The sequence below is a fragment of the Chiloscyllium plagiosum genome, chromosome 30, assembly GCF_004010195.1.
Source record: "Chiloscyllium plagiosum isolate BGI_BamShark_2017 chromosome 30, ASM401019v2, whole genome shotgun sequence".
NCBI classification, from domain to species: domain Eukaryota; kingdom Metazoa; phylum Chordata; class Chondrichthyes; order Orectolobiformes; family Hemiscylliidae; genus Chiloscyllium; species Chiloscyllium plagiosum.
The window spans coordinates 22,643,374-22,670,696 of record NC_057739.1 but is presented as its reverse complement, the minus strand read 5'-3'; the positions used below and the strand labels follow the sequence as shown (position 1 = coordinate 22,670,696).

The 27,323-nt window shown below is 38.6% G+C and overlaps 1 protein-coding gene across 10 annotated transcripts in view; it reads right to left on the bottom strand.

Moving 5' to 3' along the window:
* The window catches only part of znf618 (zinc finger protein 618), a 119,484-nt gene that overhangs the window by 30,106 nt on the left and 62,055 nt on the right, over window positions 1-27,323 (bottom strand). For 3 of the 10 annotated variants that reach the window (XM_043720052.1, XM_043720056.1, XM_043720058.1), the window contains exons 2-5: window positions 20,869-21,150; window positions 10,908-10,994; window positions 6,610-6,687; window positions 6,045-6,089 (exon numbers count right to left, since the gene is read on the bottom strand). In XM_043720052.1, coding sequence (XP_043575987.1) covers window positions 6,045-6,089; window positions 6,610-6,687; window positions 10,908-10,994; window positions 20,869-21,082 — 424 coding nt within the window. In that variant the 5' untranslated portion in view covers window positions 21,083-21,150. Of the gene's footprint in view, window positions 1-6,044; window positions 6,090-6,609; window positions 6,688-10,907; window positions 10,995-20,868; window positions 21,151-23,229; window positions 23,384-24,697; window positions 24,817-27,323 lie in introns of all 10 variants that reach the window. The other 7 variants (XM_043720057.1, XM_043720059.1, XM_043720053.1 and 4 more) reach the window with 6 other exon arrangements.

Below are 27,323 nucleotides of genomic sequence, written 5' to 3'. Positions count from 1 at the left end.
AGTTACAGGAAAAGAAATAAAAAGCACAAATATGACAGGTAGCACATGATATAGAACTGGAGAAGAGCAATAATATCACGAATAGTTTATGACTTGGAGATGCCGATGTTGGACAAGGATGTACAAAGTTAAAAATCACACATCAGGTTATAGTCCAACCGGTTTATTTGGAAGCACTAGCTTTCTGAGCACTGCTCCTTCATCAGGTGGTTGTGGAGTATAAGATCGTAAGACCCAGAATTTATCACAAAGGTTTACAGCGTGATGTAACTGAAATTATATATTGAAAAAGACCTGGATTGTGTGTTAAGTCTCTCATCTTTTAGAATAAACATGTTGGTTTCAGTTCTTTCATATGTAAATCGCACAACATTTAAAAGTTCCAATCTCAAGTGAACTTTAACAATCGGTGTCATGTCGGTTCAGATAATGTATTTAAAGTGTGAGCTGCCCTGTGAGAGACTGTCTGTGCCACAATGGTCAGACTGATTCTAATCTAAAAAATGGATTTACAGAATCTTACATGGATTCATGCAATTTTTGAGCAAAGCAAAATGTAATTCTGCAAGTACAAATTCACCCCACAAACTTGTATGTGTGCATGTGGTTGTTTGTGTGCGCGCGCGCAGGTGGGGGCAGGGGTTATGAGTGTCTGTGAGAGAGTGGGTGTATGTGTGCGAGTGTAAAGGGGTATAAGTCTGTTAGAGGGTGCATGTGAGAGTATGGGAGTGTACGTGTGAGCATATGAAAGGGTCTGCATGAGTGTGTGGGTCTGTAGGAGTGTGTCTGTTGCAATGGGGTCACCTGTAACGTGACATGAACCCAAGGCCTTCCCCATGGGTACTGAACTTGGAAATCAGCCTCTGCTCAGCAACTTTGTCATTGCTTGTCCCGAAGTCCGCCCTGGAGGACTGTCACCCAAAGGTCAGAGGTCAAATGTCCTGGACCGCTGAAGTGTTCCCTGACTGTTGATTATTGGGCAGTGTCCATTCAGAATATAGTTTTTTCGAATTTTGAGAAGATTTGTATCTTGGTTGAGGTTCTGGATGTAGGTTTGCTCGCCGAGCTACTAGATAACATCTTCAGTGAGCCTCCGGACAAAGCACTGCTGGTGTTTCCTGCTTTCTATTTATATGTTTGAGTTTCCTTGGCTTGATGTCATTTCCTGTTCTTTTTCTCAAGTGTGGTAAATGGGATCCAAGTCAATGTGTTCCGGTTGGAATGACATGTTTCTAGGAATTCTCGTGCATGTCTCTGTTCAGCTTGTCTTAGGATGGATGTGTTGTCCCAGTTGAAGTGGTGTCCTTCCTTATCTGTATGTAAGGATACTCGTGAGAGAGGGTCATGTCGTTTTGTGGTTAGTTGATGTACATATATCCTGGTGGTTAGTTTTTCTGCCTGTTTGTCCAATGTAGTGTTTGTTACAGTCCCTGCACTGTATTTTGTAAATGACATTAGTTTTGCTCATTGTCTATATAGGGTCTTTCAAGTTTATTAGCTGCTGTTTTAGTGTGTTAGTGGGTTTGTCGGCTACCATGATGCCAATGTGTCCGAGTAGTCTGGCAGTCATTTCTGAAATGTCTGATGTAGGGGAGAGTGGCTAGGATTTCCTGGACACGTTTTTGTCTGCTTGTCTGAGTTTGTTGCTGAGAAATCGGCAGACTGTGTTCATTGGGTACCCATTCTTTTTGAATATACTATGTAGGTGATTTTCCTCTGCTCTGTGTAGTTCCTCTGTGCTGCAGTGTGTGGTGGCCCGTTGAAATAATGTTCTGACGCAGCTTTGTTTGTGGATGTTGGGGTGATTGTTTCTCTAGTTCAATATTTGGCCCGTATGTGTTGTTTTCCTGGATGTCCAGGATACATGAACATCAACTAGCCACAAAACGACATGACTCTCTCTCACTAGTATCCTTACATACAGATAAAGAAGGACACCACTTTGACGGGGACAACACATCCATCCTAGGACAAGCCGAACAGAGACATGCATGAGAATTCCTAGAAGCATGGTATTCCAACTGGAACCCTATCAACAAACACAATGACTTGGATCCCATTTACCACCCCCGAGAAAAGTAACTGGCAATGATATCACCATAGGAAATGATGTCACCACAGGAAATGACATCACTAAGCCAAGGAAACCCAAACATACAAGTAGAAAGCAGGAAACACAGCAGTGCTTCGTCCGAAGGCTACTGAAGATGTTACCCTAATATGGTGACGAAACGTGAAAATGAACCTTCCAGCTCAGCGAGCAAACCTACATCCAGAGAATATAGTTTATTCTGTGAATTCAAAAAATCCTTGCACAAATCAATTCTATCCCCTGTCCACCCCTACTTAAACAGGAGTAGAATTCAAAGAATTCATCAATATCCTCAGGAATTACCAAACCTCCATCAACCTAAATGAACATACAAGGAAAGCATTAATATCCTAGGTACCATAGTATTCAAATTAGAGCACGATTAAACAAGCAAAGATGTATTTCCCATGGTAACTGACATATGTACAAAAAGCCAACATATTAAATGTACCTTCCATAGATTGGTACGGTCACAATGCATTGCCATCATATATGCACAAAGTCTGAACATTTTAACCAAGCAGTCACTACCCTCTTTACTACATCCCGAATCTCAATTCCAAGATTTACATTTAATAACAGAGTGTTTATTACAATAGAACAATGCACTACATTTCCCACCATGTAATAGTTGTTAAACAAATGCAGCATTAAGCTATAGATTTCATTTTCAAGTTTTCATTACATCAATGATTTTCAGTTTTCCGGGTTTGGGTGTGTCTGAGCACTCCTTTTCAGTCTCTTTCTCCCCACTCAACCTCTTTCCCTCCCCTCCCTTCCAGCCAGTGTTTTGCATTCTAACTTCCTATGTTGGCGTTGAAAATGAAAGCAGTAAATTTAAGTTTGTCTGCTGTATGTAAGTCTTCCATCCTATAACCGCATCACCATTTAATGAGCGAGTGTAGTGACAGAAAGGAATTTATAACAGATTATACTTTAAGATAAGACTGTTACATATCAAAACAGAGACAAAAATCATATTGATACCTTGTGATCCAAACATCTGGAACACTTAATACCCCTTCACTCGGAGAATCCATTTGGTTCTGACCAATCCAGTGTGCAAGCTCACTGGAGATTGAGTAAGTGTAAAGAAAAGCAGAAATCTTTAAATGAAGGGAAATCAGCCAAACGTACTTCTGCTAAGAAAACAACTGGGGGAAGAAATGTTTATTTTTAGCTTGCAGATTTTAATGCCCTCAAAGTTTTCATAGGACCAATTTCTTCATTTAATTTTACTGCTGATTTACTCGAACATGCCTTCCTTTTTCACGTCTTGTGTTATGCGAAGTGACATAGATAGTAAATGATGTTAGAAATTGGCTAAAAAAGGGAGAAAACAGATTCCGGTGTCAAAAGCAGTTTTTCCATTGTGGTTGAAGTGGAAACCAGCATCCCACAGGATTCAGTTCAGTTCACTGTGGCTATCAAATTTTATGTACAGGGAGTTTTGGCAAAATCTGTAGATGATAGCAAATAGAAGGCATAATTCATTCTTTAGAAAAGGAATAATAAGCCAAGGGCATGGAGCAAATGGTGAAGAGGTTTAAAGAGCATTTCAAATGTACAAATACCATGTGATACGTTTTAGAAAAATAGTAATAATAAATAAAGATAAATTTGATGCTTTGGGGATAAAGATCCACTAGACAATAATGCCAGCACACAGGGTTATTAAAGCTGTTAAAAAAGGTAACACGAGTTTAACACTTTCATCACCAAAGCTAGATATATGGAGTCATAACAACTCTAAATGCAGTATGTGATTTACATGGTAGGAAGAATATTGAGGACACAACACACATTCACCAAGATATTGACTGGTAAGAGGAAATACAAATTCAAAACTAAGCTTTTGAAAATTAGGACTAAAATCATTTGAACATTTCAAATTGAAAGCCATAGAAATGTACAGCTCAAAACACACCCTTTGGTCCAACTTGTCTATGCCGACCAGATATCCTAAATTAATGAAGTCCCATTTGTCAGCATTTGGCCCATATCCCTCTAAATCCTTCCTATTCATATACCCATCCAGATGCATTTTACATGTTGTAATTGTACCAGCCTCCACCACCTCCCCCAGCAGCTCATTCCATACACGCACCACCCTCTGCGTGACAAGGTTCCCCCTTAAGTTCCTTTTAAATCTTTCCCTTCTTACATTAAAACTATGGCCCCTGGTTTTGGACTCCCCTACCCTGGAAAAAGACCAGGATTTTTCCTAAAGCAGGGAGAGCAGAATTGAACACTATTCCAAAAGTGGCCTAACTAATATTCTGTACAACCGCAACATGAATCCCAACTCCTATACTCAATGCACTGACCAATTAAGGCAAGCATACTAAATGCCTTCTGCACTATCCTGTCCACCTGCAACTCCAACTTGCACTCCAAAGTCTCTGTTCAGCAACATTCCCTACAACCTTACCATTAAGTGTATAATTCCTGCCCTGATTTGCCGTACCAAATGTAGCACTTCACATTTATCTTAATTAAACTCCTGAGTGCATTGGCCCATCTGATCAAGGCCCCCCATTGTACTGAGGTAGCCTTCTTCGCTGTCCACTGCGCCATCTATTTTGGTGTCATCTGCAAAGTTACCTCCGAAATTCACATCTAAATTAGCGTGATGTAAAGGTGTTTAAATCTAAAGGATTAGATAGTAGACAGAAGCAGACTGTTTTCAGTAACTTAAGGCTCTAAAATACGAGGCCTGACAAGATTAAAATTAGAGATTTCAAAAGAGAAAGAGGACTTCATTTCCAGCCTTAGTGGTTGAAACTACATCATTTATCATTGAACTGGATAGATGGATTGAGAAAAAACAGTTGAAAGGATGTAAGAGCAGAGTTGGCAAATGTAATTAGAACTATTTGTTTGTGGAGGGTTAACCCAACACAAACCATTTTGGTTGAATGACCTGCGCATATGTACATATTTCTTTTGAGAAATACATGGCTTTTCCTTGCTTTAAGTCCTATTATTTGCTGAAATGGTTTTTCCTTTGTGCTATCTTCCACTTTCCTGATATCCTTCAAAGCTTACTTTACTGGTCGATCAAGTTCTATTTTAAGCTCAAATCCAATGCTTAAGCCTAACACCCTACTGTGCTGACCTTATATACATAGGAACCTCAACCATCTGAATTTTGGATTATCCGAAGAAGATCTCAAGGTCCCCATAGAAACATTACATCAAAGAGGTGTTTTCAACACTGATTACGTCTTTTGTTTACAATGATTAAAAATGAACTCGGCTTACTGAAATGCTGTGGAGAAGAGTCCTGAACATCGATGAGAGGCCAGCCACCCTCCCCAAAGGACTGACCGTCTGCCCACAACCTCCCCCCCCACCCCCCAACACTTTCCCTGGAGTTCTACACAGGGGTGTACCCTAAACCCTGCTTTCCCAGTTATTTCTCCAACACTGTCCTGTACAGGGGAAAGGTGGAACTTGTCAAAAAGTTGCAGTAAAACATTGTGTGTGTGGATGTGTGTTTGTGTGCTATTTTGAGACCCCCCGCCATCCAAAAGGCAGCAGCAGGCTTGCGTTTGGTCTCCAGTTTGGTGCCCCAGAGGGGGGGGGGGGGGGGGTAAGAGGCCTCAGCAATGTTGCAAATCTCGTACATACAAGTGCGTGTCTGCTCACAAACCTAAGACAGAGAGAGGGAGCAAGGCGGGCAGAGTGAGGGAAAAGGAACCTTCAGAAAACCAAGCCCCATAGGAGCGTCCTTGATTCAATTAACTGAATAATCAATTATCCGAACGAAATAAGACTCGTCTATCTCGTTCAGATAATCAAGCTTCCTCTTTATTACTGGAGCTGACAATACAGGTATCTCCGCCCTCCCATACAATCAGCTAGAGACAAATCAATATAAGAGTCATATAACACGGAAATAGACTCTTCAGTCCATAAGCAAGGAAGATATGGTTCTTGGAGTACTTACTTGCTTGTGGTGAGCTCTCAGCAGATGCAGAGGAAGTTTCATTTTCTGTGAAAAGGAAATTTTAGAAGAGGAAATATTTGAAAATCTAGAATTCAAACTGCCCGTAAGTAATATGCTCAATTATTTATTACACCAAACAATATTCACAAACATGTGAAAGATAAATGCATGTACTGAGAAACAGGCACTTATATACAGTACATTTACAACTGAACACTAAATGTCTAAATGTCTTGCAGTATGCCATGTTGACATAGTCTGATGGACATTAAAGCTACACTATTACCGTAGTTAACCCTTTGAGTACGAGGGGAGCAGTTTTGCTTCAAAATGAGCAATTGATTTAACATTTTAATTTTATTTAATAAACAGTGCAAATGAAGAAATGCTGTCAGGTTCCATAGATTCATCTAATTCTAGTATAAAGCATTTAGGATTTGAATGCCAAAGCTTGAGATGTTAGATGACAAAGTACTAGATGTGCACATTTGGAAGGTTGTAAGGAAACATGTCACTACTCAAAGGGTTAAAATCAATAAGTGCTTGAAAAAAAATAAACATGTACCTAGGTGTGCTCTCACATGTGCCCGGAAACAGCTGTAGTACTTGTACTTCTTCCCACAGGCACCGCATATATAGGCCCCTGAAACAAAGAAGGAGTCAGAATATATGCAGTGGCTGTTCACTATTCAGGTGCAGAAAGATATGATTTTTAAAATATTTCCTTAATAAAAAAGGCCAAGTAGTAAGATTTTCATTTAATTTGAAAAATACCAGCCACTAATTTCATGAATTACCTTGTGTCTTAAACAACATACCAGTGGCTCTCTAGAGCTCGGTGTACAATTTTTCCTTTTCCATTATAAACAAATTCAACAGTACCAAAGTGATGAAGAGAAAAACAAAATATGTTCTGGATGTAGGTTTGCTCGCTGAGCTGGGAGGTTCTTTCCAGACGTTTCGTCACCCTACTAGGTAACATCTTCAGTGGGCCTCCGGCAAAGCAGTGTACATGATTCCTGCTTTCTATTTATATGTTTGGGTTTCTTTGGGTTGATGATGCCATTTCCTGTTTTTTCTCAGGGGGTGGTAGATGGTCATCCACCCCACCTACCACCCAGTGAGGAGAACAGGAAATGACATCACCAAACCCAAAGAAACTCAAATATATAAATAGAAAGCAGGAATCATGTACACTATTTTGCCTGAGGCCCAATGAAGATGTTACCTAGTAGGGTGACGAAATGCCTGGAAATGAACCTCCCAGCTCAGCGAGCAAACCTATACCCAGAACCTCAACCTGAGCTACAAATCTTCTCAAAACTCGCTAAAACAAAATATGTATTACAGCTGCAGACACAGCACAATGCTGCAGTAAAAATGCATGCCAAATCAGTAGATATGAGCAGTGCAATTCACTGCCAAATGCTGTTTTGCACAACGAGGATTGGGGAGATAGTTTCTTTTTCAACCTCAACCATTTGGTTTTTTAAAACATAAAACTATTTGTACATGGTCCTGTCATTAGAGAGTTTTAAAAGCCCTTTTTAACTTCACCAAAATTGATTAGATAAAATTGGCATCTAATACCAAGAAAGAACTAGGTCTTCACTGCAGTATAAAGCAGTAACAAAAACAAATGCTGGAAATGGACAAAAGATAACAAAAACAAGAAACAGGTGGATTAACCATCAGACCTTTGGATGCCTGAGATAATTCTCACAATGGACAATGACATGAAGTGCAATAAAAGGAATTAGTAGCAAAGACAAATAGCATATGACCAGCTACAGCAATAGGAGATATTAGAGAGGAAGAAAAATGACTATAGGGAAGGAAAGCTGTCAAAATAGCAAGATGGAACAACTCAAAAAGAAGAAATGGAATTCAAGCTCCAGTATTTCTCATCTCCTTCAACATACCCATTTTACAAAGTTTATGTGGAGGCAACTAGCTATATCAGGTACGGATAATGTTTGAAATTATTAAAATTGATGTTAAGTTCAGAGGGTTATAAAGTTATTCCTTGAGCTTGCACTGAACAGTGCAGTAGGTCAAAAATAAAAAGGTCAGAATGGGAGCAAGGCTGAGAATTCAAGTGACAAGGAGCTGACAGCTCAGGATTAAATGTGCAGGTCAAATGGAAGCACTTGGTAAATGATTACTTAAATCGATACTCAGTCTTCTCAAGTGAGCAGGTCACTGCACAATAAGCAGCAAGAACAGTGTATTAAGATTGAAAGTATATCTTCTAAATCAAGTACGGTCTCAAATGTAGTACACAAATTTCCAAGTGCAGGTTCCTCCACAGTGGGGAGATCAAATAAGATTGGGAAAGAGAGAATTTGGACCTTTTGTCTTAGCATATTATTGACAATGGAATTTGCATATTTGGTACTGGACCGTGATTTGTGCTGTTAAATCTCACCTGGTTTATCTAGCTTCTATTTCAGAATGGACCTACTTTGGGCTCTCTCTCTCATTTAGTTTACATTTCTCCTAATAAGCTTCGTTCCATCATCTGTTGTAATGATCACATCATTATGCTTTGTGTTTAGGCACATTACATCATATTTTCTCATTGTTTTACTCTTTCTTCCACTCTACTAGGATCTATTTAAGTTTGTTTCCTTCTTTTGTAAGAGGATAATGAGTTTTACGCTAAACCACATCTTAACTTTCTCCAAAGATGATTTTATTATCACAGTAACTATGAACATAGGAATCAGATAAACAAATTGCATCAATTTAGTTAAAACTCTTAGTTTAGTGCTATGCCTGAGACAAACTGATCCTTAATTATAATATGCTAAATTATAAAACTAATTAGTGCACAAAGTGACAATTATTAAAACTGAACCCCTTCCTAAAATGTCAGGTATTGTTCATTCCTTCCTTATTACTAAACAAATCATTAAAAGCCTGCAGAGAGGACTTTAATTTCTTTATTGTCATGTGCTCCTAATTGTGAATTAGTGGTCACTGGATCAAAGCAACCCCTGCTGCAGTTGTTCATTTCTCAAGAATACGTATGCCTGACCTATGAGGAATATACCAGCATTTCTGCACCAAATATAAAAACATATTATTAGTTCTTTATTCTGAAATGTTTTATGCTTCAAGATTGTTTCTAATAAAGATTCTTCAGCAATTGGATAAATATACAATTTTGGAGCAAAGATGTTTAGAAAGTGACAAAGGATACTCAGTACTCAGAGGGTTAACTATTCATCGTCATACTGTAATTAAGTTCTTTCAGACCAAAATACTGTGCTGGAGAATAATAGCACCAAAAATCTTTGCCTGAAACAGACAAAATTCAAATGATTCTTCACAACACAGTTACTGCATTATTTCATCAATTTTTTTCAAAGAATAACAAAAAATTGTCAATATGACATGATATGATCCATGCTGCTTGTTACCTTTGGAAAAGTCAAGATGCAGCAAAGATATTTCATAATGCAGGTATGAATAAGATATTTCTGAAATAATTCAGGACTTGAATACGTCAAAGCACGCTGTTTAGAAGCAACTTGTGGCTTTAAAAAATCTTATTCGTTACTTTCAATATAAACAGCAATTGATCAATCCAACTTATTTTTGAAACATACCTAAAATATGTTCCCTTTGAGATCTCACCTTTGAGGTGCATTCTTTGTCTAGAATGACTGGCAGTGCAACAGACTCTTCCAAAATCTCGATAATCAATTTTGCTCTGTGCTTAGTGAACATGCACTGTTTTGTGCAGGTAGTTTATTGATTATTTCCCAAGGTTACAGCACAACTTTACATGGAGGCATACTTAATTTCGAGCATGAGCAGTAAATAAATTCCTAAGCGTGGCTGTATTGTGCAACCCTCACATGAAACCAATATCACAAAATAATACATTGATCAGAAATTGCAATAATGGCCCAGATCAGAGGTCGACACACATTTATAATCCCAACAAAACAAAGAGGAAATGATCCTGAGCAATGTGAAGCAGAAAACCTGATTGGGTTCACTCCAGCTACGTGCAAAGACAAACTTAGAGGAGATCAAACTAAAATCCTGCCTACCACGAGGCAGTTGAAATCAATTCATTAAATTGTGGGGAGGCGGGGAGAGGTTGTTGGAAAGAAAGAAACGAAAAGAAACGAAAAGAAACGAAAAGAAACGAAACGAAAAAGAAAGAAAGAAAAAATCTTGCTACACTCCAATGTACTTCAAAATTAATCAATTACAGGAAACATTTCTCTGCAAAACAAAGTGATGTATAAAAGCAAATCTTCATCAGTTTAAAAAAAAAAGACAAAGCTCAATACTATTCAATAATAGATTGATACCAAGAGTACTCACTTAAGGAAACTATTAATGTGAATTACAGCTACGAACTGCAATTCTATCATATTTGTACTTGAAAAACATAGATTTCAGTAAAATACTGTGATGAAAAGCAACAGCTGCTATATTTTGGCAATGTTTCTGCTCTACATCATTTTTCTACTTATTTGTAGAATCAATAGGCTACATAGTTACTCAGTACATGTGCTACTGGAAATGACAATTAAGACTACTCCCTACACAATAAGAATCTCACCAAGAAAACAGTATAATGTCAGGACCATTCTTACAGTCCTCTGTTATATGGGGCCCACCAAAGGAAATACAAAATGATTGCTTAATAAAGTTTTAAAATTGCAGAGTAAACTGGACACCAAATTGTGGAAAAATCAAAAAGATTAATGCTCAATAATGTGAATTCTGTGGACATTTTCCCCCCAAGTTCCTTTACTTTCACACATCCCAACCAAGTTAAACAATGAGCAGTATTTTTCTTTTGGCTGCAATTATAAACTTGTAATTATTTTCACTCACTTAGTGAAGCCTGCTGTTGTGGTTTCCACTCCATATTCTCTTCTCTGTCATTCATTTGGATTGGTGTGCCAGGCTGCCCATCAAAGTCTGTTGGGAAGTAATAAAGAAATTAGTGTATGAGATTTGGTTGAATATTGTAGTGTGTTCTGAAATAATTCCAAACTAAAATGATAAGGGAACTAATGCAAATAATCAACAAGGACTCATGTTTGTTCACTATCTAATCAACCCTGCTAAAATTTGAATATGTACAGCCAGGGAATGGGGTCAGGGATGGCAAAGGACAACATTTCCTCATCGAAGGGAAAGCCCCACCTTGGCAACTATAGAGAAAACAAATCATATGTTTGCCTTTGTTTTCCTTTGTGACCATTTTCTACACCATCCTTAAAATTCTCACGCTGCTTGATATTTACACATCATATTAAGTCATTTCCCAAAAGATAAATAGAAGGAATTAACAGAAATAAATTTTAGATCTGGTATGTAATGCGACACGGTGAATTCACACTGTTACAGCAAAGGAACCTTTGGAAGAGAGTGAAATAATGCTAAAATCTTTACGTTAATTCTATGTGTAATATAGCTAAGTCCAAAATTAAGGTTCCAAATTTAAGCTAACATTACAAAGAGAGAAGACCAACTTGGTTGAGCTTGATTGCTTGAGATTGTATGATAAGATATAAAAAGGCATAATCCTGAAATATATATTTCCTTGAGGTCTGCACTCCATGGGTCGAAACACGTTGTCTCCATTATCGCTGCAGATATTATTTTTGCCTTTCCCTACATGCTAGAACAGTTCCTGTAAATTGTAAAGTACTACGTGCAATTTCACTGTTCAAGTGAGGAGGGTACAAGAAATGCGGGAATAAGCAACCATCCAAATACACATAAAAACAGCTGCTTTAAGACCCTGTTCAAAAGGGCTACAGCACTCCCGACCTACAGAGGGAAGAAGACCTCTGTATTCGCCAAGAACGGATATCCCCGCAACGTCATCTGCAGATGCCGAACAGACAAACAATGCAATGAGAAAATGCCACGACCGAACTCACTAGCCACGCTAGCTTACATAAAAAATGGCTCAGTACTGATTGCCAGTCTTCTCGGACTACTGGGATTCATGACAGCCCATAAACTGACCACCATGCTCAGCCAACAACTCACCAGGACAAAAGACCCGATACCCATCTTGTGCAAGACTAATGTAATTTACAGGATTCTATGCAAAGACTCCATGAAACACTATATAGGGCAAACAGGCAGACAACTACCAATCTGCATTCACCAACTAGCCATTTAACGTCATGACCAGCTGTCCCGAGTAGCTATGCACACAGGTGACAAGGACCACAAATTCGACTGGGACAGCACAACTAAACATAGGACAGCAAGAGAATTTCTAGAAGTTTGGCACTCAGCCACAGACTCCATCAACAAGCACACTGACATCGACCCAATATACTACAATGAACAACTGCAACCAGCAACCAGATGCAACAGAAACTGAACCAAATAAATTCCAGAAGACACAGTATAGCGGTCTTTCACAGGATGCTCCAAAGCATTGACGATGTCGCCTAGACAGGGGACAAAACATCTGCAAATCAACTTCCTAGCTCGATGAATGTACCGACATCCATGACAAATGAAAGAATATAGGCCAATCATAGGAAAAATATTCAAATGTTAAATTTAACATTGATCTCACTCTTTGTGCACCTTTTCTGCAGCCATAACATTGCATTCTTCGCTCTGTGCTATTACCCTAATACACTGTGTTGTATGACCTACCTATAATAAAATGCAAAACAGAACATTCCACTGTACACAGGTATATGTGACAATAATAAATCAATTCAAAATAGAGAAAACACAATCCACTGTTAAGCAGCTGGTGACAACAGTCGAATAAAAAGAATCAACTTCACAGAATCATAGAATCTCCACAATGTGGGAGCATGCTATTCGGTCTAAAGACATCCCATGCACGCTCACCCCAAGCCAGTAAAGCTGCATTTCCTATGGCTAATCCACCTAGTCTGCACATCCCTGGGCACTAAGGACAATTTAGCATGGCCAATCCACTCCCTCAGATGCTGCCTGACCTGCTGTGCTTTTCCAGCAGCAATCTACCCAAGCTGCACATCTATGGACTTTGCGAGGAATCTGGAGCACCCAGAGGAAACCCATGTAGACACAGGGAGATTGTGCAAGTTCCAACAGAACCAAATAAATTCCAGAGGACATCAGGCTGGAATTGAACGCAGGTCTCTGGCACTGTGAGGTAGTGTGCTACCACTCCACCTTGATTAGGCATATTCAATGCAGATTTTAGCGTTTGAAGTATCTATTTGGGATTTTTGAGGTAGAAAGGGGAACCAGTGAAAACATTTAGATTTTCAGAAAGCTTGCCTTAAGATATCCCACAACGGACATTGTGCACAACTTGTGCTCATGGGACTGGAAAACAAATATTATGGATTAGGGATCAGTTAAATGATAGTAGGAATAAACAAGCCACTTTCACAACTGGGTATAACTTAAGTGGACTGTCACAAGGGATCTCAGCTATTTATAACCTGTGTCAAATTATTTAAACGAGGAGATAAAATGGAAGAGGGAAAAAAATAGTAGGAAGTTGAGACTATTGAATTAATCACCCATAATAAACCTCCTGAATTTTATAGCCATTGACTTCAATCATGATACACCAGAAACTGATTTTTTAAAACATTATTTGTGTATTCTGCCTTCTGTTTAATGCCTCAAAAAAGGCATGTAATCGCTATTATTATGCAACGTTTCTTACATTCTTATGAGAGGTTTATCACACAAGGACAACTGTGGCCAAAGTAGGTGATGGCTGGGTCTTTCTGCATTGTAAACTATTATTATTATTATTATTACACAAACAATTTATTTTAAACAGAGAAATGATAAAACTCTCAATACCATGTATTTTAAAATAAAACATTTTGCAGCACATGGAAAATATCACTTGGTTGATGAAAGGAAAAGAATGTAATTTCATGGATAACTTCTTGTTCAAAATAATTGAAAGTCAGTCACGAGGATGGGACTGGTTATGCTGAAGCAATAAAATCCAAGTTTCTTTGGTCACCCAGTAATTGTCAGACATGAAAATCCCACATACCTAAAAATCTCCTATTCGAGTTACTGATAAATCCATCATAATCTAAACAAAGTTGTGACTGAGACTAGGTACAGGTGCTTGTGATCTCACATTATGCCTCTGATAAACATCACCTATCCTTCTTCAAATTCTAAATATGAAAGCTTGCAATCAGTTTGTCAAGGTTCAACATAAATTATGAAAAAAATCTATTCCAGCATTCTCTGAAGTCTGGTCAAACATTTACACCTCCAAATTTTTTTTAAAAGTACCTAGGATCTTGGTGCTTTTTGTATACAACTAACTTACCAAAATTAAATAGCACTTGAGAATTGAGACCACTTATAATATTTTCATACTTTGAACAATGTAAACAATTATAAAATACATCAGTAATATGCAGTAAACAATTTTCCAACTAGGCGAAAGTGAGGACTGCAGATGCTGGAGATCAGAGTCGAGATTAGCGTGATGGTGGAAAAGCACACTAGTCAAGCAGCATCCGAGAAGCAGGAAAATCGAAGTTTCGGGCAAAAGCCCTTCATCAGAGACCTTCCTGATGCAGGGCTTTTGCCCAAAACGTTGATTTTCCTGCTCCTCGGATGCTGCCTGACATGCCGTGCTTTTCCAGCACCATTCTAATTTTGACCATTTTCCAACTTCTAACACCAAAGTTGTTTTTGGCTGAATTCTGATTATTTAAACACTTGCCCTGCCAAAACTGGAAAAACAAAATAAAATGACACAGATTTCCAGTTCTGATCATATTGTAGAGCCTCAATAAGTGGGACATTTTCCTTTTATCAAATTTTTAATTTGCTGATTTTCCTCTCTTCTACCTACAATAAGCTGAAATGATATGGGATGTGCGTACACTTGGAAAGGCAAGGACCGATTAGGGTTGTCAACATGGCTTTGTGCATGGGAATTAGTCAGTCAATAACTTTTTTTAGATTAGATTAGATTCCCTACAGTGTGGAAACAGGCCCTTCGGTCCAACTAGTCCATACCGACCCTCCGAAGAGTAACCCACCCAGACCCATTTCCCCTGACTAACGCATCTAACTCTATGGGCAATTTAGCATGGCCAATTCACCTGACTTGCGCACCTTTGGATTGTGGGAGGAAACCAGAGCACCTGGAGGAAATACTAGAAGAATGTGCAAACTCAACACAGAAAGTCGCCCACGGCTGGAATCGAACCTGGGACCCTGGTGCTGTGAGGCAGCAGTGCTAATCACTGAACTTGACTGAATTTTTTGAAGAAGTAACAAAAGAGGAGGATTTATGAGGGCAGAGCATTGGAGATGATCGATGTGGATTTCAGTAAGGCATTTTGACACGGTTCGTCATAGTAGACTGATTAGCAAGGTTAGATCACATGCAGTGAGAACGAGCCATTTGGATACAGAGGATGGTGGTGGAGGGTTGCTTTTCAGACTGGAGACATGCGATTAGCAATGTGCCACAAGGGTAGGTGCTGGGTCCACTGCTTTTCATCATTTATAAATATGATTTGGATGTGAAAATAGGGGTCACAGTTACTAAGTTTGCAGATGACACCATAATTGGGGGTGTCGTGGACAGCGAAGAAGGTGACCTCAGAGTACAGCAGGATCTTGATCAGGACGCCAATGGGCTGAGGAGTGGCAGATGGAGTTTAATCTGGACAACTGTAAAGTGTTACATTTTGGAAAGGTAAATCAGGGCAGGACTTATACACTTAATGGTGAGGCCCTGGAGAGTGTTGCTGAACAAAAGAGACCTTGGAGTCCAGATTCATAGCTCCTTGAAAGTGGAGTCGCAGGTAGATAGGAGAGTAAGGGAGGAGATGTTTGGTATGCTTTCCTTTATTGGTCAGTGCATTGGATATAGGAGGTGGGATATCATGTTGCAGCTGTGCAGGACATTGGTTAGGCCACTTTTGGAATATTGCATGCAATTCTGGTCTCCCTTCTACTGAAAGGATGTTGTGAAACTTGAAAGGGTTCAGCAAAGGTTTACAAGGATGTTGGTCAGAATTGGAGGATTTGAGCTACATGGAGAGACTGAACAGACTGGAGCCATTTTCCTTGAAGTGTCAGAGGCTGAGGGGTGACCTTATAGAGGTTTAGAAGATCATCAGGGGCATGGATAGGGTAAATAGACAAGATCTTTTCCCCATGGTGGGGAGTCCAAAACTGGACACCATAAGTTGAAGATGAGAGGGAAAACATTTAAAAGGGACCTAAGGACAACCCTTTCACACAGAGAGTGGTGTGTGTATGGAATGTGCTGCCTTGGGAAGTACATTTACAATATTTAAAAGGCATCTGAATGGATAAATGAATAGGAAGGGTTTAGAGCGATATGGGCTAAATATTGGCAAATGGGTCTAGATTTATTTAGGATATCTGGTCGGTATGGATGAGTTGGACCCAGGGGTCTGTTTCTGTGCTGTATATCTTTATGACTCTATGAGTTGTTAATTTACTGGTGGCAGTATTTGATTTTTGAAACTGAAGTCTTCAATATTCCTAGATTTGGCTTGCAGTTACCTCACATTACACTCAATAATTTCACATATGAATGGAGTGGAACACAATTTTTCTTTTTACTACCTCTTGATTTGCTTTCTCCAGCAGCTGCCAAGAATCTAGTTAACAAATGCTAGGAGTGATTAGTTGCATCCATGACACCAAAATATCACAAAAAACATTCATTTTCATCGAAACGCATACTGACCAACTACAAAATATGTGGTTTAAAATCGACAGTAATTTATGGTTACGGCAATGTTCCTAAAACTTACACTTAAAAGCATCAAATTCTATTTGTTATCATTACAAATACAGTGGAACCTCGATTATCCAGCATTCGATTATTTGAACAAGATTGCAAAGTCCTGATGCTTGGTTAAACTGTGTTACCCGACATTCGATTATCCAAAGACTCCCTGTACGTGTTGTTCAGATAATTGAGGTTCCTCTGTACTATTGAAAGGGCATATAGTGTTCAAAGTAATGTGGAAAATTGATATGTTAATACGATGTTCCCATTCAGAATCTTCTGTGAGCCAGAGTTTGCAAGTTTAAGCTTAAAAAAAAAGGTGAAATTAAAACTTTTCTCCCCACACCCCCCAACAGTAGAGTTAAAGATCAAAAGTTAGAACTACAGACATTTTAGCAAATAATTGAAACAAACAATCATGTTTCACATTATGGAGGCAATATTGAAATAAAGCTATGACACAGTTGAGACTAAAAATCTGGTGCATAACATACTCCTTTCTTCAGGAGCTGCTAATTCTGTTAAATTACCTTCCATCACGACAAATACTTCTAACCTTTCTCATTTTGCTTGGGGTCACCATAACACTGGTTTGTCGCCCTTCTCAGCTCCTCCAATCAATTAGAACAGAACAGAATCTCCAGTGTGGAAACAGTCCATTCAGCCCAACAAGTCCACACAGACTGTCCAAAGAGCATCCCACCCAGACCTTATCCTATCCCTGAAATGCTGCATTTCCCATTGCTAATCTACACATTCCTGGACACTACAGGCAATTTAGCATGGTCAATCCACCTAACCTGCACATCTTTGGTCTGTGGGAGGAAACCGGAGCATCCGGAGGAAACCTATGCAGACATAGGGATAATGTGCATACTCCACACAGACAGTGGCCCGATGCTGGAAACGAATGTGGGTCCCTGGCACTGAGGCAGCAGTACCAACCACTGAGCCACCATGCCATTCAATGGAATCATGGCCGTTCCACCATTTCTCATGTCTACATTCCTGCCCTCTTCCCATCACCCTTGATTCCCCTACTGAGCAAGAGAATCTATTTCAAAGTCTAATATACAAAAGGACTGTGCCCCTACAACTCTCAGTGGCAAGGAGTTCCAAAGACACTCAACCCTCATATGTCCATCCATTTTGCAATCCCACTGAGTGTAAGTATCTCACCACTACATCCTTCCATTCCATTTTATGCCACTTTCTGCTTCTTCCTGCTGTCTCTACCATTCGTCTGAACACATTCTCTCTTTGCAATATACGCCAATGCAATTTCAATCGCTTCTCATCTACTTTCTTTACAATTTTCACCTGATGTATTGATTCCTGATCTGGCTATTTCTTGGTACTCCACACAATCAACTGAGCATTCCCATCTCTAGTATCCAGCTGTTACGCCTCTAGCTTTGATGTTGCTCCAATTTAAACACCCTAAAAAACAGCTGGTCTCACAGCTTTCTTGTAAATACACAATTCTACGATATATTGTATTTCTTCCAATTACTCCAACTGGAACTAATCCATTGTTTAATTTATATTCCTCCATAATCTGCACCAAATTCTCAAGGTACTTCTAAATTTTCTCAAGGTCTTCACACACAATTCTTTACACCTTCACTCTGATCCTCTTCCTTATGCTCAAAGTAACAGTCCATAAACTGGGTCTTTGGTCTACTGATCTTCATAACCTTATCTTCCAGTGTTTGATCTCCAGTTTTCTAGATATTTAGTCATGTCCTCATCATACTCACTATGTAGCTCAATGTCATCTGCAATCACCACTGATCATGGCACTTCCCGATTCATTTGCTCAGTTAGAATAATGAGGAGCTGAATGCTGATGCTTGGTCCAGTCCAACTTTGGTTCTTAACAGTATTATCCATTAATTTAAGATATTTCAGGATAGGCAATAAAATGTTGCAGTGCCCAAGAAGTTGGCATTATGTCTTGCATGCAGCGCCCATATTTCAAAGGATGCACAAGGGGCAGGCACTATTATATGACAACAAAAAAAGGCAAATTAAATTAACTTTTTTAAAAACAACAGCTCTGCTAGTTCACACCCTCTGGATAACAGTCAGCTGACTTCCTCTGCACAACAGAGGAATGCCCTAGACAGAGCAAATGTAGAGATCAAGTGATAGATGTGCGAATGGGCTCTTGTTAGATCTCCACTGGAGCTAGACCTGAAGTGGTGAAGAGGTTATGATGATGGAATGGTAATCCATTATGCCCTGCAGTCATTGATTCAAAACTTCAGGCTCTCTGCCTTTATTCCTGATGAAGGGCTTTTGCCCGCAACGTCGATTTTGCCTGTCCTCGGATTTTGCCTGTCCTCGGATGCTGCCTGAACTGCTGTGCTCTTCCAGCACCACTGATCCAGAATCTGGTTTCCAGCATCTGCAGTCATTGTTTTTACCTCAAATCCCAGCCTTGATGATAACTTAGGACTCTTGCTCAATGTTCGTGTCTCTACCTCTAGTCTAGAATGTTGAGGTTCAAGTCATGCCTGCCGTAACATGTATGAGCATGTTCATTAAAAATAAATTAGGGTGTTACATTGTCAGGTGGAATATACGTTTGGAGGGAACAAAATAGGAGGTAAAACTTCAATCTGATTTCAGCTAACAATATTGAAAATTCCCTGATCTCCTCAGTGACTCTGCAAGTCAAACCACAGCATCATCTCTTTAATTAGAAGTTGTCAAAAAATGAACTTTAGTTTCTCTTCCTTGTTATGGGAAGGAAAAAAAAGTATAGTCTGAAAACAGGACTATAAAAACGCATGAGAAATAATAGATGCTTTGATATTTAATTGTTCTCATTATGTAAAAATTAAAAACACACAACCAATAGATTAAGTACCTTGAGCAGTACATTATTTGGAAGAAAAACAATGGAAGGAATGTGTAGAATGTTTCTTGTCCAACAGGCTTCCAAATAAACTAACAAACATACCCAATTGTAATCAATGATGGCCATACTGTGCATAATGAAACCATTATGAACTCCCTCTTCTAGTTAATGCAGCAGATATCATCGTACTGCTCATTGTGAGCCGGCGGTTATATCATATTACAATACCAAGGATACTTATACTGTAACATCAGGGTCATTAACATACATGATTTTATTTAAATTCCATCATCAAAAGTTCAACACACTTAACTGTTTTCAAATTAAAATTACTTCAGATTAGGAAAGACACCACCTCTGTATCCAATTCACTCCCTCTGTCACACAGCCATTTTTTAAAATTCAAATGAAAACCTGCTCCAACTTATGGAGATATGCTTACTGAACACAGAACTTAGTTCAAATGATAGTTACAAAGAGGTATATAATGCAAACACACATTCAGCTTTTGAAATCTGTATTCTAAACATTCTTCTCCAGATTTGGCAAATAACTGAATAGTCTTCGTAAATGACTAAAAAAATGCATTCCATTATAAATATAATCCAGTTTAAATGCTACTGATGCCCAAGAATCTTTTCACATTACATTTGACCAGAATTAGAGGGGTTCTTTTATTCACATAACCAGCTTGCTTGGGAGAGAGGAAAAAAAACTTCAGGGCACATCCATTTGGGAAGAAGCTAACACTTCCAAGTAAAAGATTGAATTAAAAGGCAAAGAAGTTTAATCTCAGAATCAGCACAGAAAGAGGTCAATTAGCCATATGTGTCCACACCAGTTCTCCAGATGAGCATTACGAATTTGCACCATCCTCCTATCTCTTTTCCTTACTCTTGTACTAATGTCATTGTAAAATTTGAAACGTTAACCAGGTAAATTATTTACTGCAAAGTACTTATTTTGATTTTCCTATTATCAACTATTTACATTGGGTTTTCTATTTAAATTGCTGCCAAATAGGTCTCCAATTATAAAATATAAACAGGAAATAGGTTTAGTATGGGATTCCATAAAACCTATGGTATAAAAAGGCAAATTTAATCCAATTAGTGGTTTTGAAGTGAATACAATATAATTTTATTTTAAAATAAATACATAGGTAGACTCAAAATGTTGATATTTACCACTGGATTGATTATTGGGTTGATCCCGTTCAGAACACCGTTGAGCCCCATCCTCACCAATCACAACACAGATTTCCGCTACCTCACGGGCGTTACTGTTGATCTTGTGATCTTTGGGTTCATCTTGCCACAACTCAGCATGCACTTCACTCTCATCATTTCTATTTTCAGTCTTTATGGCTGCATGAAGGGAACTCATTGTGTTGGCCTTCATCCAGTACTTCTTAAAATTTTGGACAATCAGGCGGAGTCACTGCAACAATCCTTTGTACTGTTCAATTTCTGTTAGGGGAAAAATATATATTAATGTCTACATTTACCTTTCTGACTAATTTTATGTTTTAGTGAGAAGAATAGATAACTACAGTAATACTTTAAAAATTGTTAGAAGTGTTTTGGTCTGGTTGGGTTGTTTTTCATTTTCATTTTGAGGGAAACAGTGCATTTCCTTTAGCAATATTATTGTTGTCTATCTGTTCTACGGATTGCAGTGATAAGTTACCAGCCACCATTGATGACTTTTTAAGAATCATTTCAGTATACATTCCTCACATGTAAGGTGAATAGAATTACATTAAGGTACCTAATATTCCAATTTTGGGGGTAGAGTACAAAATGTAGACTGAAGTTTACTGCAGTCCTGCCTTATGGGAGATACTTTATTTTGGCTATGACATTAAAAAGAGCCACCCTCCATCCTTTTGGGTAGGTGTGCAGAATCCCAAACATTATATTAGAAGAGATCTAGGCGGCTTACCTTATACCTTGTCTAAATTATACCTCAGTCTACGTTGCTAAATCAGGCAATCTTCTAATTACTATTTATGGTAGCCATTCAGGTGCAAAGTAATTGTTATAATGTAGGGAAGATAAGGATGACCACAGCTTAAAAGGAATATTTTTGTATATAAAATGCTTCAGAATAGCTTGAAGTAACAAAAAGTCCCTAATGAAAGAGCTTGCATTTACTTTCAACCTTCATTTGTGTGTGCCACTCCTTCAAACACCAGACGCAAAAATTTGCTTATTTGATTATATCTAGGTATTCATAAATAGAGCATAAGGAAAAGGGGTTTGCTTTTACAGATATTTTCTAAACAATCTGTTCCGAGATGTTATTACACTATTCTGGAGTAGGAAATGTTTTTCCACAGGATATTTCAAGGCAGTCATTGCTGTAGCTAGTTTATGCACTACAACTGTTATTTATCAAAAGGATGATATAATTTCAGTGATGAGGGTAAATGTTAGCCAGGATATCAGTACAAATCTTCTGCGCTTCAAGTGCCAAGGGATGTTTTATATCCATCTGAGATTAGGTTGAGTTTCAAATGGGTGTCTCAAAAGTCAATACTTCTGAAAGTATTGTCTCAGTATTTCACCCAAGTGTCAGGCAAGAGGTTTGACTCCATGGTCATCTAATATGGGAGGTGCAAATTGTACTTCTGATTTAAGGCACAAAGTGCCTTAATTTTAATATCCTGATTATTAATCTCACCTTTATAAGCAAATTAATATTTTGAAGAAATAATCTATTTGAATCCACATGGACACAACATTAGTTGAGCTTTATCCTTCGTTGATCTATTAAGGTTTAGTGAAAACAAAGTGCTTGTAGGCAAATTTTCATATGTTCAAAGGTGCAGCAAGTAACCTGTTCAGTTAATGCACAACTATGTTGAGCTGCAAAAAAAATGCAGAAAAATTGCTGTTCAACTTACAGTAGAGGGCAGTTTAGAATAGTTCAACACTCATCAGCTTGAGCTGCCTGCTCAAGTCAACAAATTTTCATGTGTTTCCCAAGAAAATATTCTAATTTTTTCAAATCAAAGTTCACAGCTGACACCATAAGTCCATGGAGGAAAAGCAACAAAGCCCTGCTGGAGGTACATTAAGAGGTTTCACAGAGTTTATTTTGTACGTTTGGCAGACCATTATTTTAACAAAGTCAATGCATTAATTTTCTCATCAAATAAAATATGAAACGTCCATACCATCATATTCACTAATGGTACTTTCCTTCCTACAGTTATGAAACTAGCAATTAGTGTTGGATTGTAAAGCTATTCATGTCTGATAGCAATTAAATTATCCTGATAGTAAATCTTTCATAACTATATCTTCAATATGAACATATAAGCATGTAAACTTTAGACAGGTGTTGTTTGTGCTTCTTGAAAGAACAAAGCTTCAAAGCACATTATCGCTGAAGGCTTCATTTAATTCAAATTTAATCATGATTTTTTTTCTTGTAAAATTAGTCAAATCCAACTTTAAATGAGTTGTATTGCCCTTGGGAAAATTATCAACAAAAGCTGATGAAAACTTATGAAACTATTTAACTTTTCACAGATCACTTACTGCTTAGGCCAGGTGCGTGGAGGTCTGGATTTAGTCACCATTAATTTGCAGGATTTTGGAGTTAAAAAGACTTTATTAGCAGACGGTTGATCATTCACAAAGCACAACACAATTGTGGTAAATATCCACCTCCAAAGAGTCACAAGGATCATTTCTGGAACAATAAGATCAACAAAGGTTTCTGAGCTAAGATGCACTGAACCTCCTGAATGCCTGCAAGGAAACATCCTCAACCAGAGCTACAAATCTTCTCAAAACTCGCAATCCTCAAAAGAATTTAACTTGCACCGACACAAGATTTCATTTAAAAAAGACCAAGCACCTATGTGAAATTTCAAAACCCCCACAGATTACATCCATTACCATAGACTAATGACAACCCCGACTTCTTATGCTACACCTACAGGTTGTTTGCAAACTCCACTAACTGCAACCTGAAAACGACCAAGTTTCAACATTTCACAAAAAATCTGGGCAATTTTCAATCATTTAGAACAGATGGGACAGAATTTACATGCAGTCAGCCACATGCACCACCATAAACATTCACTCCCTTCATCACTAACACAGCAACAGTGTCTATGTACCAATTTCAAGATGTTGTATGGTAATTCACCAGGGCTCCTTTGACAGCACCTCCCAAAGCTGGAACCTCTAACATCGAGAAGAGCAAGGACAACAGAGTCAGGCAGACACCATCATCTGTAAGTTTCCCTTCAAGGCACACACTATCCTGACCTTCACGGTTTCTCCATTATTACTGGGTCAAAATCCTGGAACCCCTTCCAATACTACAAGTACAGTTACACCATTTCAATAGTTCATGAAAGTGGATCACTACCACTTTCGAGGCCTAAGTAACAATACACATACCTTGGGAATGAATAAAGAAAATTACATACCATTGCCAAGAGAACCATTCCTACTGGCATCACAACCATTCACAATGCATCAGTTGAAGCTACAGAATAATTTTTCAGCCAGTATTGAACTACAAACAAGACCTATCATACTTGCTTCCAAGAGAGGGTTATTTCATACATTTCTTCACAACATCGAGGCTGTAATTTAAAGTGACAATTGCTCCTCTATAGAATAGTCTTATATCAGGCAACAATTCCTTTTTATTCTGGCTGCTGCTTAAGGTAAACATTGACAATTATCTCCAAGAAAGTGCTCTAAGGCATTGTTCACAAATAGTGGAAGGTGTACACCATGATTATAATGCTTAGTAGTCAATTTGTGATGTCCCTTTAAGATTACTGATCCAAAATTGTCAACATTGTTTATTTTTCAATGAGCATTGAAAACTGCTTCTAAACGTTTTCCAGCTCATTAGAATGTTTGAAGTTGAATAATTTCTAGATGCTATGGGAATAGAATGCTTTCTGGTTAGCAATATGCATGCCATAGATTTCTAATAATTGAAAATACAACCTAAATATATTAAATGAAGTACAGGTTATACCTCTAATTCAGGAATTCTAATTCTGTGGATTAGCATGTCCTGTTGCCATGATCCGTGTAGCACACTTGGTTTTCTGAAGAACCTAAGGGCTTCTTGTTTTCTGGAATTATGCTGACAACCTAAAAAAAAAAATCGATATTCTCTAAAAATAAGTGTTTTCCATCTAAATACTTAAAAACTCCCATGCTGGCCCTGACATGTGACATCCCATAGTCCAGTAAAGACTCATTCCTGACACTGTACAACCAGTACAGCATTATTTCATGATGAGTTGATGTAACTACAATTGTACATTCTTACCTAACTGAATAAAAACTATATTTGAATTTATACAAAGTTTGCCCTTTCATAGCCATATTTCACAGTACTTACTATTGCTGAGTATGATTATGATCCATTTCAATTGCAAGATGATAGATGACTAATCAGCTTCCAAATTCTCTTACTTTGCTCTAAAATTGGAGTCTTGAAAGCAAGGGTTGGGTACTCGTATGAGCAGTCATAATTACAAGACATGCTGCATAAAATTGTGTGTTAATTGTATAACTTAAAGTCAAATGCATACAAAATGAAGAATGGTGGCAATGAATATGGAGATAATCCTTCTGTATAAAGCAGTCATCTTTCTGACTCTTCGATATGGCTCCAAAAGTTGGACTATATATAAGCACCACCTCTAGAAATACCAAATGTTGTTTGAGATAGATTCTCTTGGCAGGACAGGTGTGTTAACATCAGCAGCCTAAAAGCTTCCATGCTGGTGTTAGCTGCTATGATATTCCAAAACCAACTCCACTGAGCTGGCCACATGCTTAGAACACCCAAGTTCTGACTACCAAAGCAAATCATCTTCATCTTGCTAGGAAGGCACTTGAACAAGAGGAGGACAAAAATCATGTTTCAAAGACTCCCTGAAGGTTTCCCTCAAGAAATGTATTGGGTCCATATTCCTGACCCAGAAAGTGTGGGCTCCAATCCTACCTGTCCTGGAAATGTTTCACAACATATGTGCACGGGGTGACTAAAAATTATTCTGGTAAGGGAGAGCTGGAGGGATCATTCTTTAGATAGCAGAATGCAAGCTTTTCACAACATGGCCCTGGACCTGATCCATCTTTCAACTGCCTTCCTATCTCTTGATCAAGAGTGGGAGTGACAGGGTGGATCATGAATATTTATTAGGATTCTGCAAGTATTCTGCTTCAGGGTGCAGTTTGTCATCCAGATCAGGCTACTATATGATGTCACAAAATGTCCTTGATGACATCCTTTCACAGTACTTTGCTTAGCTCAATTCAATTTGAGTTGAGCTAATCCTGTGCCTCCAATGGAGAAGATCGTCAGGTTTGTCTTAGATTTAAGCCTGCCATGAGATAGCCCCACAGCATCTCAACTGTGGAAAATATTCCAGATTCCTGGTCAGTCAGTAGCAGGTAGACTTCCTGCCAAAGGAACTCAGATCCTTCACAAGCAGCACTATTCCTGGGCTTGGGAGTTTATCTTATACCTGATGAGGAATCCTAGCTGGCAATCTGGCAATAGCTGCAGGTCAAAGTCATCTCTCGCCTTAGCTGCTGGACAAGACTGTTCATAGTGTTATCCTCCAGGGATCGTATGCTAAGAGTAAGCCAAATGATCACTGCTATGTTATGACATTGGTTGATCACTTTGTTACAAACTTTTTGGAAGGATCAAACATACATAAGATACGCACGGACCTCTTCTGGGATAAAAAGCATTTTTGGGCTGTAGTGGAAGTTCTGAGTCTCCCGATTAGGAATGGTAGTTTGATGCTGGTGTGCCTCTGCGTCCAAATGGCAATTTTTTTGCCTTCAGATCTGCTACAATCTTTTATGTTGAATCCCCTCCTAAATGAGTGTCCTGGTTATGTATTTGTTTTGCCTCAATTATGACACATTGTCCCAGTTTGTGGATTGCTTTCACTTCCTTACATCTACATCCAGATATGTCTTACATCTACATCCAGACATGGAATCCTCACTTGTCCATCTGGGATCTGGGGTGAAGAATGTTGCAAGCAACAGTCCTGCACAATCATTGAATGATTTACTTGCAGCATGGGAGTTCTCATTCAGTCTTGAGGAGTCATTGGACCATATACAGTACACTCTGATGCAGTAGGCTTCAGCCTATTTTAGTTCTACAGAACAGGCTGTCGCTAAATGTTTGGGTGCAATTCCGCTCACGCTCTGACCTGATGCAGAGCACAGTAGACTAGTCAGAAGGCCTCATGGATCTGCTCCAGGGCCAAGCCATGGTGGCCATCAACAGGGAGACAGTCATGGAAGGTGTTACTACATCCAGCCACCTGTCTCTAGTTCACTGTTATGTCCACGTCAGAGTATCCTTACAGACAGCACGCAGCCTCAGAGTATGCTTCAGGTCTTCCATGACCAGTGGGCACTGCAGGGGATGGAATGCATCATCACCACCCAAAACAATATTTTAAATTTAAACATTCTAAGTTTCCTTTAAAAGTTTATTTTTTGTTGTAGTGCCCTTTAGAAGCAGTATATTTTATCATAGCAGAGTAAAAGTAGAGGATCATGTGGTGCAGTGGTCATGTTCCTATACCTTGAGTCTCAGAAGAAATGGGCTGAAGTCT